At 44.3% G+C, this 16,379-nt stretch overlaps 1 protein-coding gene across 11 annotated transcripts in view; it reads right to left on the bottom strand.

Annotated features, from left to right (window-relative positions):
- The window catches only part of DOCK9 (dedicator of cytokinesis 9), a 345,565-nt gene that overhangs the window by 209,776 nt on the left and 119,410 nt on the right, over nt 1-16,379 (bottom strand). For all 11 annotated transcript variants that reach the window (XM_073569540.1, XM_073569534.1, XM_073569535.1 and 8 more), the window contains exons 2-4: nt 13,914-14,030; nt 9,044-9,133; nt 6,726-6,808 (exon numbers count right to left, since the gene is read on the bottom strand). In XM_073569540.1, the coding sequence (XP_073425641.1) occupies nt 6,726-6,808; nt 9,044-9,133; nt 13,914-14,030 (290 nt within the window). The remainder of the gene's footprint in view (nt 1-6,725; nt 6,809-9,043; nt 9,134-13,913; nt 14,031-16,379) is intronic.

Genomic DNA, 16,379 nt, shown 5'->3' with positions numbered 1-16,379 from the left:
TAAAATCAAAAGTCATATCATTATCATGCCTTTAGAACACCCCCTCCCCCCCCAGTTTCCTGGCAAGTTTTGTACGACAGGTAATCAGCTCTGATCAAAAACAATTCCTGGAAAGCTGGAAATACTTCTGCGAGGATTTTACCCCTGAACTCTTGACTTCTTGGCACCAACTCCGTCTCTTACATACATGTACTCATTTGATTAAAGGGGTTCTCTAGTGAAAACATGTTATCACTTATTCTGCAGAATAGCTTATTGATTGGTGGGGGTCCGACCACTGCGATGCACAACGACTAGCAGTACCGGGAATATTTACCCGACCACTGCGATGCACAACGACTAGCAGTACCGGGAATATTTACCCGACCTCTGAGATGCACAAAGACTAGTTGTACAGGGAATATTTACCCGACCACTGAGATGCACAAAGACTAGCTGTACCGGGAATATTTACCTGACCACTGAGATGCACAAAGACTAGCAGTACCGGGAATATTTACCTGACCACTGAGATGCACAAAGACTAGCAGTACCAGGAATATTTATCCGACCACTGTGACGCACAACGACTAGCAGAACTGGGAATATTTATCCAACCACTGTGACGCACAACGACTAGCAGAACTGGGAATATTTATCCGATCACTGTGACGCACAACGACTAGCAGAACTGGGAATATTTATCCGATCACTGTGATGCACAAAGACTAGTAGAAGGACCGAAAATATTTATCCGACCACTGTGACGCACAACCACTAGCAGGACCGGGAATATTTAAGGCTGATTAGGACCTTGTATCACTGTTAGAAAAGGGCGTCAGTGTGCATGCCCCATTGCTTTTCTGTCCTCTCTACAGGGCCATTTAAAAAAAGCCAAATACCGGGCTTGGCAGTCCCATACGGAATGAATGGAGCAGTGGTCGAGCAGTCACACTTCCGCTCCATTCTAATGGGGATAAAAATCCTCTGTTCTGCAGATCAGTGTGGGTTTCAGTGGTCAGACACCTACCGATTGCAAAGATCTCTCCGATACAACAGACAACTGTGATAATTTGTTTCCGCCAGACAACCAGGGCCGCCATCAGGGCATGACAGGCCTTACATGTGTATGGGGCCCGGTGATTAGGGGGGCCCGACCATGCTGGCAGCCCGATCCGCGCTGGGGCCCCCCTACATTTTATACAGGCTTCTGCAGCTTTATTTTAAATTCAGACTCAGCGCCTGCCGGGCCCCCCGGGCCCCTCGGGCAGGCCCCCCCCGCACCATGGTCCAGCCAGCGCCGAAATCCCCCCTGCACAATGGTCCAGCCACAGCTCCGCCCTCACCTGACACTGCTCTGCTCCTCCACTTCCTCATTCAGTCAGTGTGCCACGTGGGACTGGGAGAGGGAGGGAGCCTCGCTGCTGGAGCACAGCCAGATAACAAGGTAAGAAGAATTTTTTTTTTTTTTTGAGAGCGGCTATCCAGGGGGCCTGGGGCAGAATGCTGGACACTGGGGCAGAATGCTGGACGCTGGGGGCAGAATGCTGGGGGCAGAATGCTGGACGCTGGGGGCAGAATGCTGGACGCTGGGGGCAGAATGCTGGGGGCAGAATGCTGGACGCTGGGGGCAGAATTCTGGAGGCAGAATGCTGGATGCTGGGGGCAGAATGCGGGGGGCAGAATGCTGGACGCTGGGGGCAGAATGCGGGGGCAGAACGCTGGGGCAGAATGCGGGGGGCAGAATGCTGGACGCTGGGGGCAGAATGCTGGGGGCAGAATGCTGGACATGGGGCAGGAATGCTGGGGGCAGAATGGACATGGGGCAGAATGCTGGACGCTGGGGGCAGAATGCTGGACGCTGGGGGCAGAATGCTGGACGCTGGGGGCAGAATGCTGGACGCTGGGGGCAGAATGCTGGACGCTGGGGGCAGAATGCTGGGGGCAGAATGCTGGGGGCAGAATGCTGGGGGCAGAATGTTGGACGCTGGGGGCAGAATTCTGGGGGCAGAATGCTGGACGCTGGGGGCAGAATGCTGGGGGCAGAATGTTGGACACTGGGGGCAGAATTCTGGGGGCAGAATGCTGGACGCTGGGGGCAGAATGCTGGACGCAGAATGCTGGACGCTAGGGGCAGAATGCTGGGAGCAGAATGCTGGACGCTGGGGGCAGAATGCTGGACATGGGGCAGAATGCTGGGGGCAGAATGGACATGGGGCAGAATGCTGGACGCTGGGGCAGAATGCTGGACATGGGGCATAATGCTGGACACTGGGGGCAGAATAGACATGGGGCAGAATGCTGGACGCTGGGGGCAGAATGCTGGACATGGGGCATAATGCTGGACACTGGGGGCAGAATGGACATGGGGCAGAATGCTGGACGCTGGGGACAGAATGCTGGACGCTGGTGGCAGAATGCTGGATATGAGGGCAGACTGTGAGACGGGGCAGAATGCTGGACATGGGGCAGAAGAATGCTGGACGCTGCGGGCAGAATGCTGGACATGGGGGCAGGCTGTGAGCTGGGGCAGAATGTTGGACGCTGCGGGCAGAATGGTGGACGCTGGGGGTAGAATGCAAGAGACTGGGGCAGAATGTGACAGTGAGACACAGGAGGGGGCAGAATGTGACAGTGAGACACAGGAGGGGGCAGAATGTGACAGTGAGACACAGGAGGGGGCAGAATGTGACAGTGAGACACAGGAGGGGGCAGAATGTGACAGTGAGACACAGGAGGGGGCAGAATGTGACAGTGAGACACAGGAGGGGGCAGAATGTGACAGTGAGACACAGGAGGGGGCAGAATGTGAGACACCAGGCATGATTGGAGATAGATGGAGCAGGGTCATGGGGCAGGATGGATACGATTTAGACAGATTGGTCAGGAGGGGAGATCATATGGGGCAGAATGGATACTGATGAGGGTGGGATGGGAGAACATATGGCTGAAGCCAAAAATGAGACACACGGGAGTCAGGATGGGGGATATTATTACCATAGGGGCTAATTAAGGGATATTATTACTGCAGTGATGTATTTTATTTTCTTGAGGATACTGTTGTAAATGGGGGGGCGGTCCTATTACTGTGTAGAGTGATACTATGTCGCCTTTTTTTCTTCATGTGGTGTAATGTAGAAGTTGGGAAAAAATAAGTAATGTGTTCTGCAAGCGGAGCTCTAGATAACTGTGATATTTCCTGCAGAGACAAGTCCTGGCTGGAAGACGTGATGGCGATCTGTGCTGGATGAAAGATGAAAAACAAAGATGAAGGACTTCACCTAGAGACATCACTGGTGAGTTAGTGTGTTACCTGTACACTGACACTATGTACAGAGGTCCTGTGTATAATGTCACCGGTGATCACTGTGTTACCTGTACATTATATACAGAGCTCCTGTGTATAATGTCATTGATCACTATATTACCTGTACACAGACACTGCATACTAAGTACAGATCTTGTGTGTATAATGTTTCTTATGGTCATAGTATTATGTTTTTTTAATTAATGTCAGTATTGTAGTATTCAGTCTCCATGTGGTGGTAATATGTGGTCTGGGCGTGGTGCAGTGGTATTTGTCCCTTGTATATTCTATTATTTGGTCACTTTGTGGTGGTAATTTGTGGTCTGTTCATGGTGCGGTGGTATTTGTTCGTTGTATGTGATATTATTCGGTCACTATGGTAGTAATATGTGGTCTGGTCATGGTATGGCGGTATTTGTTCCTTGTACGTCTTATTATAGGTCACTATGTGGTGGTAATATGTGGTCTGGACATGGTGTAGCGGTATTTGTTCCTTGTATGTGATATTATTGGTCATTTTAAAAAATTGAAAAATAAATAAAAATATACCTAAATTGTATTGCATATTTTCACAAATAAATTTAATAGGTTACAGTAGAGTAGGGCCTGGCCAAAAGTGTCTACCCTGTTATGGTGGCGACTTAAAACAATCTTTTGGCCAAAGCAAAAGCTGCTGGTTATATGTGTGACCTGGTGATGGGAACTGTTAATGTGTGATAGGTGAGAAGTGGAGTTTATCCAAGAGAGCGGTGGGACTGTGGACAGTTCGAGTGGTGGAGGCGGGGCTGGATGGAGCCTGGGCGGAGTCTAAAGGGGGCCCCGAAAATTTTGCCAGTATGGGGCCCCGAAATTCCTAGTGGCAGCCCTGCAGACAACACCTTGAATACACAAATTCTCTAATATTGTTCTTTATAAAAACAACACCTTAAAGAGAAAATACCTTCCATCCTCCTAGCGATTGTCTAGCTACTGAAAACTCTTTCAGGTAACATGTACTGGCAATATACTGTGCTCGGTAATAGCAAATGTAAATTACATAGACACACCTCCTAAAAAAATGTTAATCCGCCCCAATAAAAGCAAAGGTGTTTGGAAATATACTTCTGCCCCTTCTTTTCAGTAATTTAGGATGATCTCGGCAAATGGCCCCCAACAAATCAAATCTTCTGATTAGAATGTAAAGTTTTGTTTAAAAGAAAAAAAACGCAGTCATTCTTTAGAGAACCAGATCGCTCCTTTGACAATGTGACTGACGTGTATCTATTTGTGATTCAAGAGTTGTAGGTCTGTGAAAAAGCTGCGCGAGATGTGACAAACTCGGGATGAGACTCTCAGCAGGAACAAGTCTAAATTTATCACAACTTACTATATAAAATATGCAGCAGATCTGCTTTTAGCAATATTTATGGCTACAAAGCAATGATTTCAAGGCCAGAATAGGATAAAAGCACAAAGCCATCTCTGGAGAAGCAGAGACATTTCCTAGAGGACTGGCATTGATTAGACTTTAATTGCCGCCTCGCAGCATTGCACAAAGAGATTCTTAAGACGGCTTCCATACCAAAGATCAATTCATGTAAGTTAGCTATAGAGGGATCTAGTACATTCCACTAATAATATATTCCATACTCAGAACTCTTGTCAAAACAGGAAATCTCCTACTCTCTATCTCTCCGCGACGGCGGTCGCTATCCACATAGGTCTGCTTCTACAATCTTATCTTGGTAATTCCATATCACTTGTGCATGTTTGACCGAAACATCACATGATTTATACACTATATTGGACCATACAATTAAATCATTTTTATACATTATCTATCCAAGAGTGGCAGATTCTCTTCTGCATGAATATTTATGGGTTGGGACTCCATCTGAGAAGCTATATACCTTAGGAGCGCCATATTCCACAATCACAAGAAATATACTACTGACAGGAGTGATCTATTACCGATATATTCTGATCTTATCAAACAAAATCTTATTGGTATTTCACTGGGCAATGATAATTGTGCTAAGTACAATAATAAAATCATTATAAGGACACATTCTGAAAAAGTCTGACTTTGCGCAAAAAAGAAACCAAAATGTCCAAGACCTGGGAGTCATCCCACCTAGGACTGTTAGGGAATATCCATGGGATACTGATATGTCGCGATCATCAGGGCCCCTTTCTCAAGCTTGATGCAAGTTCTAAACTTGGGACCCGCTCCTAGCACACAAACTTCGCATATCCTGTGGATATACCATAAATGCTTGAGAAGGTAATAACCAGTGAAAGGTTGTTGAAGCACCATTCATTTCCTGAATGGGATACTCTTACAGATACCTTCATTAGATTAGAAAAGGTGCATGCATCACTGCATGTTTCTTTGGATGCGCCAGTATCGGCACCAGAATAACCCATTAAGCATTCACAGAAAAGGTGATAACTGATCAGGGATAGGATGACCACCAATCACTAGTACAGGAGTACATGTCTCCATGGTCTCTTAAGCAAAATTTTAAATAGGACCCCCACCGGTCTAGGACTCCCCTAAGGAATCACACCCACGTAGCAATGGGCAAGTACTCCATCTTCTTCAGTTGCCTTTACACTTACTTCATTGACAGGAGTAATCGCTAGAACCAATGTAACTGGTTTGGATGCACAAATGACTAAGTGATTAAAAATATCTAAAAGGGAAAATGATGTCTGCAGGTTGAGCTTGATACGGAGTCATGAGGTAAGAAACTAAAAATGTGCAGAATGTGTGGTTTTTATTCTATTTGGAAACGGTTTTCTTTTGTTTTCTTCTGCATACACAATATTAACACTTAGTTTATGCTAACAAACAATTTTCACTTGGAAATGAGTAAATGAGGTGTTGTAGACCTAAAAATACCCCATGAACATGTCTTTTGTCCCTGGACGATAGGATCTCCATTGATTCCAAGAAACAGGTCTCTGAAGAACCTCGTGTTACTGGAGTAGTGGTCAATCATGCTCACTACAACCTCATTTATTCTTGTGGGAGTGCTAAAGACCAGCCGAGCGCAGTGCTTGCCTATGTCTGGTGATAATAAGAATAGTTTGGCAATGCGCATGATCAAGCACTACTACGTTTACACGGGACCTTCAGAAACTCGAGTCTTGGGATCAGTGTGGTCCTCCAGTAGTCGGGAAGTTGTCCATTATAAAATACTCCTTTAAAAGCATTTCTATACCAAATTAATACATTCAGAAACCTCCCTTTACCGCACCTTGCTAAATGCAAATTCCCTGGATGTGATTCACTAATGATTTGTAATATGTCAGTCTGTGAGTTGCTGCCAACTTGAACAAGGAAAAGAAGCCTAAACTATACAAAATTCCCTCAGGACTCAAAAGAACATCTATGCCACCCACCACATTACACAGAACCAATGGATTCAGGAGCTGTCAGTTTTGAAGCACTTGCCTTGGAAGCTGTCGGAAATCTCCAGAGTACTCTTCATATTTATATGTGACAACGTGCCAATCAGAGTTGTATGTTTTGATGCACTAAAAAGTGAAACAGAAAAAAAACGTTATTATTGAATGTACAATTAAGACATGTTTTCAACTGAGAAAGCAATCCCCTACAATCTGACTTTTTCAACCTTTGGCCACTCTAGGTGAAAAGTAGCATTACATGCTGGCTATGCCATTACAGAACAGCCTACATGATGCACAATACCACAAGAATGCTGTCAAAAGGTTTGCATTAATGATCTTTAGTCCCCTGGTATTGGTCTGTGTGAAAATAATCATTGATCAACTAGTTAAATTGTAGATCGGGCTGACTAGGCAGAAATTTGCCAGAAAAAATGTACCTTTAGATGGGGGGGGTTCCTCAGCATGAAACCTTTCACTGTGATGCCTGAGCCTCAAAACAGCAGGAGATGGGGATGGGCCATGGGAAAACCTATTCAATACAGCTTAGAACAACTAATTCACACTTGCTTGTTCAGAAACTATATTCTGTCACATAGGTCTTGACTACAGAACCTAAGGGCCCCGTCACGCACAGCGATCTCGCTAGTGTGACAGCGATCAGCGACCGGCCCCCCCGCCAGTATCGCTGATCATTGATGGAAAGCCCTGGACATTTTTGGGGTCGCTGGTCACCCGCTGGTCAGCACACATCACTGCGTGTGACAGGCGGGAGACCAGCGACCAGGAGCTGGTAACTAAGGTACACATCGGGTTTCTAATGGGGCCCGCTGTGCCTAGAAACCCGATGTGTACCTTAGTTACCAGCGCGCTGAAGCAGGGAGCTGGTAACCAAGGTACACATCGGGTTTCTACCCGATGTGTACCTTGCACGCCCCTTAGAAACCCGATGTATACCATAGTTACCAGCTCCCTGCATCAGCGCGCTGGTAACTAAAGTACACAGCGACGCCGCGCGCTCGGCGTCGCTGTGCTGATCGCTGGTGAAGCTGTGTGTTTGACAGCTCACCAGCGATCATGTAGCGACTCACCAGCGATCCTGACACGTTGATATCGTTGTCGGGATCGCTGGTGAGTCGCTATGTGTGACGGGGGGGCCCTAAGTCATTTTATAGATTTCTAGACATGCAGCTGGGAAATGGAAGTCAGAGGTGCTGATAAAATAGATCTGAAATGCGTATGCTTATTCTTACGTAGAATCTTGTAGAAAATAAACATTATTTCAATATTTAGGTCATTCTGCAAGTGTGAACAAGGCCAAAAAGTGAGCCAATTTCTTGAAAAATGGAAAAATTCAAAAGGAACAACAAATAAAATTCTATTTCCAGTAAATCATTCACTCGACATAACAAATTATTTCCAATTAAATATTTTTTTTCTAGAAAAATAAGTTCATCGCTTCAAATCTTTTAAAGTACCACTCCAAAATCTGGACATAAACCAGTGCAGATCACATCTTATGCAGAGGCATTCCCCGAGCAGAAGGTGTAGTTATTTCTCATATCGCTTAGATCGTCCTGGATTCGAAGTATACAGAAGCCCAGAAGAAGGACAAGTAATCAAAGGGAAATGGTTGCTTTTGAAACTTGGCATTGGAATAGGGGAAAAGTGTTAGCCGTCATGTGTCGAAACAGAAGTGGCGCCATTCTATGATAGTCCTAAAACCCCCCCCATATCTTAAGGGGGTTTTACACTAAGCAATATCGCTAAAACGTCACTGGTTTTGTGACGTTATAGCGATATTGCTAGCGATATCGCTATGTGTGATACTTACCAGCGACCGGCTCCCCCGCTGTCCATCGCTGATCGCGCGAGAATGTCCGGCTCCATTTCTCGTTGGGCACTTCCTGCTGAGACTTCCTGCTGTGACGTCCAGCGACGCGTGGAGGCGGGCGGGAGGACGCAGGATCGCTGTGTGTGAATGGTAAGTATCGTGCGCTGCGTCGCTGCTGCATCGCTGTGAGATCTTTCTGTATGAAAGCTCACTAGCGATCATTTAGCGATGCACCAGCGATCCTGACCGGGTCGGATAGCTGGTTGGATCGCTGGTGCATCGCTAAATGTAAAAGGGCCTTTAGAGCCCTGCCCTTATAAACGTAGAATGAAAAAATAAACAGACTCATTCTACATATAAACTGATGTCCGGGGGAAACTGATGTAATATACACAGACAGTATTTGTATAAAGACGATGCGTGCCTCAGCTCACCAGCCTAAAGGGCAGCGCTCCCAGACTGTAAACTAAGGTGGTGACACCAAGGACAAAATAATGTGACATTTAATACTATCCCAAGTAAAAGCTTACCTCAGTGACAAAAAGACTCTGAGCCTCCTTCTCTGCATTATCAGGAACTGTTGAACATATATATCGACCCTGTCTCCTTAAGGTAGCAATCTAGATTAGAGAGAGAACACTTAAAAATTACAAGTCATTGAAATATTTTACACCTGAAATGTGCAGAAAAGAGCAAATTATACAATTTACTAATATACGTTAATTACAAAAGGTATAAAAGGAAGATATGTGCACCAGTCTCGGGTTCCCAACAACTTCACTTACCGCTAGCTCTTCACACAGGACAAAACTTGTGTCGGCACATCAGTGAAGGGGCCGACAGACTCTGCGAGCACAAGGGGGCCGGCAGACTCTCTCCCGGCGCCTGCGCACTGCAGGACTCTGCTCTCAACAGGGCAGAGCAGTGTGCCTGCGCAGGAGCCACGACAGGAAGGAAAGAAGAGGACGGCACCGTATGAAGATGGAAGGCGCCGGACAGTGTCACCCATCGGACAGGACTGCCTCCCGGTGAGTATAATCTAACTCTTCTTATCTTTCAGGTTACATCGGGGGCCTATCTACAGCATTACAGAATGCTGTAGATAAGCCCCTGATGTCGGTGCCAGCAGCTCATATTTGAAAAAAAGGGGTGACAGATTCCCTTTAAGAACCAGCCAAAAAGAAAAATGGGCAGGACAATTAGAGGCCCAAAAGGGATGGCACAATGCCGATGGGCATGCACGAAGGAATGATGAGTAAGTAAAGAAGCATATGTAAATAAAAAGTTGGTGCAATAGTCAAAGGTGAATGAGATCAGTAATAATCATAAGGTTCAAGTGAAAATATATATATATATATATATATATATATATATATATATATATACACACACATATACATACACACATATACATACACACACACATATACAGTTGTGGCCAAAAGTATTGACACCCCTGCAATTCTGTCAGATAATACTCAGTTTCTTCCTGAAAATGATTGCAAACACAAATTCTTTAGTATTATTATCTTCATTTAATTTGTCTTAAATGAAAAAACACAAAAAGAATTGTCCTAAAGCCACATTGGATATAATTCCACACCAAACATAAAAAAGAGGGTGGACAAAAGTATCATGTGATGCTTCTCTAATTTGTGTAATTAACAGCACCTGTAACTTACCTGTGGCACCTAACAGGTGTTGGCAATAACTAAATCACACTTAAAGCCAGTTGACATGGATTAAAGTTGACTCAACCACTGTCCTGTGTCCTTGTGTGTACCACATTGAGCATGGAGAAAAGAAAGAAGACCAAAGAACTGTCTGAGGACTTGAGAAACCAAATTGTGAGGAAGCATGAGCAATCTCAAGGCTACCTACAAGTCCATCTCCAAAGACCTGAATGTTCCTGTGTCTACCGTGCGCAGTGTCATCAAGAAGTTTAAAGCCCATGACACTGAGGCTAACCTCCCTAGATGTGGACGGAAAAGAAAAATTGACAAGAGATTTCAACGCAAGATTGTGCGGATGTTGGATAAAGAACCTCCACTAACATCCAAACAAGTTCAAGCTGCCCTGCAGTCCGAGGGTACAACAGTGTCAACCCGTACTATCCGTCGGCGTCTGAATGAAAAGGGACTGTATGGTAGGAGACCCAGGAAGACCCCACTTCTTACCCCGAGACATAAAAAAGCCAGGCTGGAGTTTGCCAAAACTTACCTGAAAAAGCCTAAAACGTTTTGGAAGAATGTTCTCTGGTCAGATGAGACAAAAGTACAGCTTTTTGGGCAAAGACATCAACATAGAGTTTATAGGAGAAAAAAAAGGCATTCAAAAGAAAAAAAAACACGGTCCCTACAGTCAAACATGGCGGATGTTCCCTGATGTTTTGGGGTTGCTTTGCTGCCTCTGGCACTGGACTGCTTGACCGTGCGCATGGCATTATGAAGTCAGAAGACTACCAACAAATTTTGCAGCATAATGTAGGGCCCAGTGTGAGAAAGCTGGGTCTCCCTCAGAGGTCATGGGTCTTCCAGCAGGACAATGACCCAAAACACACTTCAAAAAGCACTAGAAAATGGTTTGAGAGAAAGCACTGGAGACTTCTAAGGTGGCCAGCAATGAGTCCAGACCTGAATCCCATAGAACACCTGTGGAGAGATCTAAAAATGGCAGTTTGGAGAAGGCACCCTTCAAATATCAGGGACCTGGAGCAGTTTGCCAAAGAAGAATGGTCTAAAATTCCAGCAGAGCATTGTAAGAAACTCATTGATGGTTACCAGAAGCGGTTGGTCACAGTTATTTTGGCTAAAGGTTGTGCAACCAAGTATTAGGCTGAGGGTGCCAATACTTTTGTCTGGCCCATTTTTGGAGTTTTGTGTAAAATGATCAATGTTTTGCTTTTTGCTTCATTCTCTGTTGTGTTTTTTCATTTAAGACAAATTAAATGAAGATAATAATACCAAAGAAGAAACTGAGTATTATCTGACAGAATTGCAGTGGTGTCAATACTTTTGGCCACAACTGTATGTGTGTGTGTGTGTATATATATATATATATATATATATATATATATATATATATATATATATATATATAATACTTGTACCTCCTGATTATTACTAGTCTCATTCACCTTTGACTACTGCACCTACGTTTTATTTATATATACTTCATTTACTTACTCATCATTCCTTCATGCATGCCCATCGGCATTGTGCCATTCTTCGGGCCTCCATCTGTCCTGCCCATTTTTCCTTTTGTCTGGTTCTTAAAAAGAACCTGTCACCAGTTTTTGAGCCTATGCACAAATAACAGCATCTTTAACTGCTCCTGTGATGCATTCCACAAACATGTCTAACAGCTCGAGTCCCTCTGTATCCCCCCAAAGATACCATTTGATATGCTCCCGCGCTGTATATAAATGAGGTGGTCTGGTCCGATGGGTGTCCTCATAGTGCCGTCTGTCCCTCCTCTCTGCTCCTAATCACGTCCTCCCACTTTGATGGATGTGACGCGTCATCCACACAGAGAGCCGAGAGCTTGCACTTGCGTACTAGCCTCACAGGACCACAGAGACGCACTCTGTTCTGCTGAGAGCAGAAAACAACACTGCGCAAGCGCCTAGCTTTGATGGATGTGAATGGCGAACCAAGATCTTGCGCCTGAGCAGTAGCCTCTCTCCAATGCGCTTGCACAGTGCTGTTTTATGTTCTGCTCACAGTAGGGCAAAGCAGAGTGCGCCTGCGTGGTCCTGTGAGGCTACTACGCAGGCGCGAGTGTTCTGTTTGTTATGTGGATGACACTTATCAATTAAAGCAGGAGGACGTGATTAGGAGCAGAGAGAAGGGACAGACGCCGCTGCGAGGGCGCCCATCGGACCGGACCACCGTTATTTACATGCAGCGTGAGAGCATATCAAATGGTATTTTTTAGTTTTTACAGGATGAGTCAGGAGCTTTTAGACACGTTTGCAGAATGCATCACAGGAGCAGTTAAAGGTGGTGTTATTTGTGCATAGGCTCGAAAACTGGTGACAGGTTCCCTTTAAACTTGTATGGATTCCTTGTACTGTACTTTTTTTATGTTTTTATCCATTTGTCAATAATGTGGTTTACTTTTGCGGTAATATAGGGTCTTAGTCATGCTCTTCATGTTAGGATCTTTACCATGGGCAATAGACGGATTGGGCAAGTTTCCAGGGTAGATAAGTCATCCAGAGGCAGCTTATTCCTCTCTCCTTATTAAGAGTACATGTTCGGCACACAAATATGGATGATACTGACATCACAGCATTACAACTCTTCAATTCACATTCCAGAACTCTATTGACCCATTCATTTTATTTATTCTTGCTTGTAATTGAAAAAAGATAGACATAAAATTGGATGCCCTGAATCCATCAGGAATTGTCGGCTAGAAATGCTTGTGCGTAGTCATAGGTGGCCTTAGTGTAGACTCCAATAACATTCCCCAGATGGTTCATCATAATTACTACACAAAGGGATGTTTTATGCATCAAGCACGCAGCGTAGCACCAGAATGTCATCCTAATCCCCAACTGGCACTTGTGCTTCTTTACTATTATTTTTAAACGAGGACGGATGCAGAGACTTCCAGTACCTTTGTACTCGTGAGGGCCTGGCTTCCTGATTCTAGGGCCACCGATTTTTAAGATTGTTATCTCTATAATGTCAAACAAATAGCTGGGGTAAAAATAAACAGCAGGAAGCTTTCACCGAGGAAATGGATTGAACAGACTTTCAGAAGGTAAAAGAAGAGACACTTGTATATTACAACTATTTGCTGTGCTACTTGTACAGAAATGTAGACCATTTTATTTCCTATGCAATAGCAGAGATTCGGACCTTCTGATTTGGTTGGTGACATTAAACAGTGTGGCCCATTAATGGCGAATAGTTCTCTTTCGCTACGGTCAAATTACGTTTTAAAGCACCACTTCATGGCAATATAAGATGCCCAATAAATGATTAAATGATGGAAAACCGGCTCCAGCGGAGGAGGCAACAGGCGGGAAGTGAAGGACAACAGGTAGGGTGAATATATGTGATAAATATATGGTCACTTTTCAGGAGGGATGTTTTAAACATGAACAGCTGCCCACCTTTCCAGCAGGAGTTTAGGTGTGCTGCTAACACTCTCCACTTCTGAAGAGGAGTTTGTGAGCAGTCATTTTAGAGGAAATATATGTCAGTCATAGACTCTCGTCTCCAATAAGTGCGTTATCTACTATAACATGGGAAGCAGAGGAAGAACTCACACTAACAATAACCTTGTCCTTTTCATTCTGCAGACATTTTTTGCATTAATCCATATTTATACAATCTGCAAAGATACTTACATTATATCAAGTTATTTTATAAATGCACTGATCATTACCTGAAAATCATCATATGGAAAAAGGAGCATTTCCCGAAGTGCATCATTCAGTATTTGAGTCTTCTTTTGCACAATGACATTCTCATAGTCAATGGGTTCAATAAGCTTTGGCTTTGCCTGAAAAAATATACAGATCAAAAGTTACTGTAGCGGCCAGCAACAGGTAAGCAGCCCATTATTAAGATTTGCAGTTTGCTATCCGTACAAATGTGCACAAAGGCTACATGGAGCAACCCTTCACAAAGACCCCAACGTCCTGACAGGTAAGTTCCTGATATACTTGGCCCTCACCAAATCTGAAACATCTTTCCGTCTGTACTGTACCATCTTGCCTTTGTTAATCCCCCTGGAAATCAATGAATAACTTAACAGCAGGGTGCTAACATTCTATTATCTAAATAGAATGTCTCTAAAGAGTCTGACATTTTTAGCAGTCCTATTAGGACGGTGCGATAACATGTAGAGACACGCCCCATTGACGCCAACAGAATGATAATATGAAGTTGTCAAATTATTCATACATTTCCAAAAAAAAAAATAGAGGGCTATCCTAGAAAAATGCTCTAAAATTGCTATTTTATGAACAATGCCAGTATTTACTAAAAATAAACCTAATAATAAATATGCAACAATCTGACCAAAATAAGGTTATGCTCCTTTACTACTGTATAAATACTAATACATGGGTTAGGAGAATGTTAAAGCTCCTTCATAAAATCAATAAACCCACCAGGCATTAATTTCTAAAAAAAAATCTCATTCATTGCATTTCAAAAGTATACATTTTTGTGGTTTCGCAGCAGTATTTCTCGTTGACTTGTAAAAACAAGGATGACAGTTTTTTACATTCGGTACAATGACTATGGTGTACTTAGTTAGAAACAATTATCTATAAGCAAGGCCTAGTCAGCCATAACTACTAGACAGCCATCAGCTACATAAGCATTCAGCTAACCGTTACCCAACCTCAGCTGTTCCTACATGTTTAGTTCCATGGAGAGAATGGCTAAGCCCTGATCTGGAATCCAATATACACAATGTGATCATTAGAGGGACTGTCAGGCCGACACCACACATGCTGACAACTGATCTTAAATTCGCAATCTAATCGGAATGGTCCATTTTACATCATAAAGAAACGACAATCTTCTGAAGTGTTGTCATTCCCAATATCATTGTAGTGCAAAGCATCTATGCTCACCGTAATGGCTTATTCACACGTCAGCACATTGGGATAGTAATTCATGAGTATATGTACGCCAAACCAGGAGTGGCTCCAAAACACAGAACAAACATGACGGTTTCCATGATAGTTTTTCTCTCTGTAGGTTCCACTGCTGATTTTGGCGTGTAAGTGCTAACAATGTGTGAATAATGCCCAACACGCCAGCACACTATGCAATTAACATTGCCACAGGTAGAACAACAAATGCAAGTGTAAGTGTTAACCCAAAACGTCTCTTTGACACTTTTCATTCTCTACTCAATCCAAGAGTACAGGCCCCAACCACAGAGCTCAGAGCTGACAATCTGGCCAATTACTTCAAAGAAAAAATTGACCAGATTCGACAGGAAATTATCTCCCAATCACCTCATACCACGCACTGTCCTCCCTCCCCCACTGCATCTAGCTTACTCTCTGATTTTGAACCAGTCACAGAAGAAGTAGTAAGCAGGCTCCTTGCATCTTCTCGCCCAACTACTTGCACCAGTGACCCATTTCCGTCACATCTCCTCCAGTCCCTTTCCCCTGCTGTCACCCCTCACCTAACTAAAATATTTAACCTCTCTCTCTCTTCTGGTATTTTTCCCTCCTCATTTAAGCATGCCATCATACATCCACTACTTAAAAAACCATCCCTCGACCAAAACTGTGCCGCTAACTATAGACCTGTCTCTAATCTTCCCTTCATCTCTAAACTCCTGGAACGCCTGGTCCACTCCCGTCTTATCCGCTATCTCTCAGAAAACTCTGTTCTCGACCCTCTCCAATCCGGTTTCCGCTCTTTACACTCCACTGAAACTGCCCTCACTAAAGTCTCTAATGATCTGCTAACAGCTAAATCAAATGGTCATTACTCCATGCTAATTCTCTTAGATCTCTCTGCAGCATTCGACACTGTGGATCATCAGCTCCTCCTCACTATGCTCCGTTCCATTGGCCTCAAGGACACCGTTCTCTCCTGGTTCTCCTCCTATCCCTCTGACTGCTCCTTTACTGTATCTTTTGCTGGTTCCTCCTCCTCTCACCTTCCCCTTACTGTTGGGGTCCCCCAAGGATCGGTTCTAGGCCCCCTCCTCTTCTCCTTGTACACTGCCCCTATTGGTCAAACAATCAGTAGATTTGGGTTCCAGTACCATCTCTATGCTGATGACACCCAATTATACGCTTCTTCTCCTGACATCACGCCAGCCTTTCTAGAGAATACCGGTGATTGTCTAAACGCTGTGTCTAACATCATGTCC

Source organism: Dendrobates tinctorius, unplaced genomic scaffold, assembly GCF_039654945.1.
Source record: "Dendrobates tinctorius isolate UK_male_01 unplaced genomic scaffold, ASM3965494v1 ptg000026l, whole genome shotgun sequence".
Classification (NCBI taxonomy): Eukaryota; Metazoa; Chordata; class Amphibia; order Anura; family Dendrobatidae; genus Dendrobates; species Dendrobates tinctorius.
Note: the sequence above shows the minus strand (reverse complement) of the source record. Positions and strands in the feature narration are given on the sequence as shown.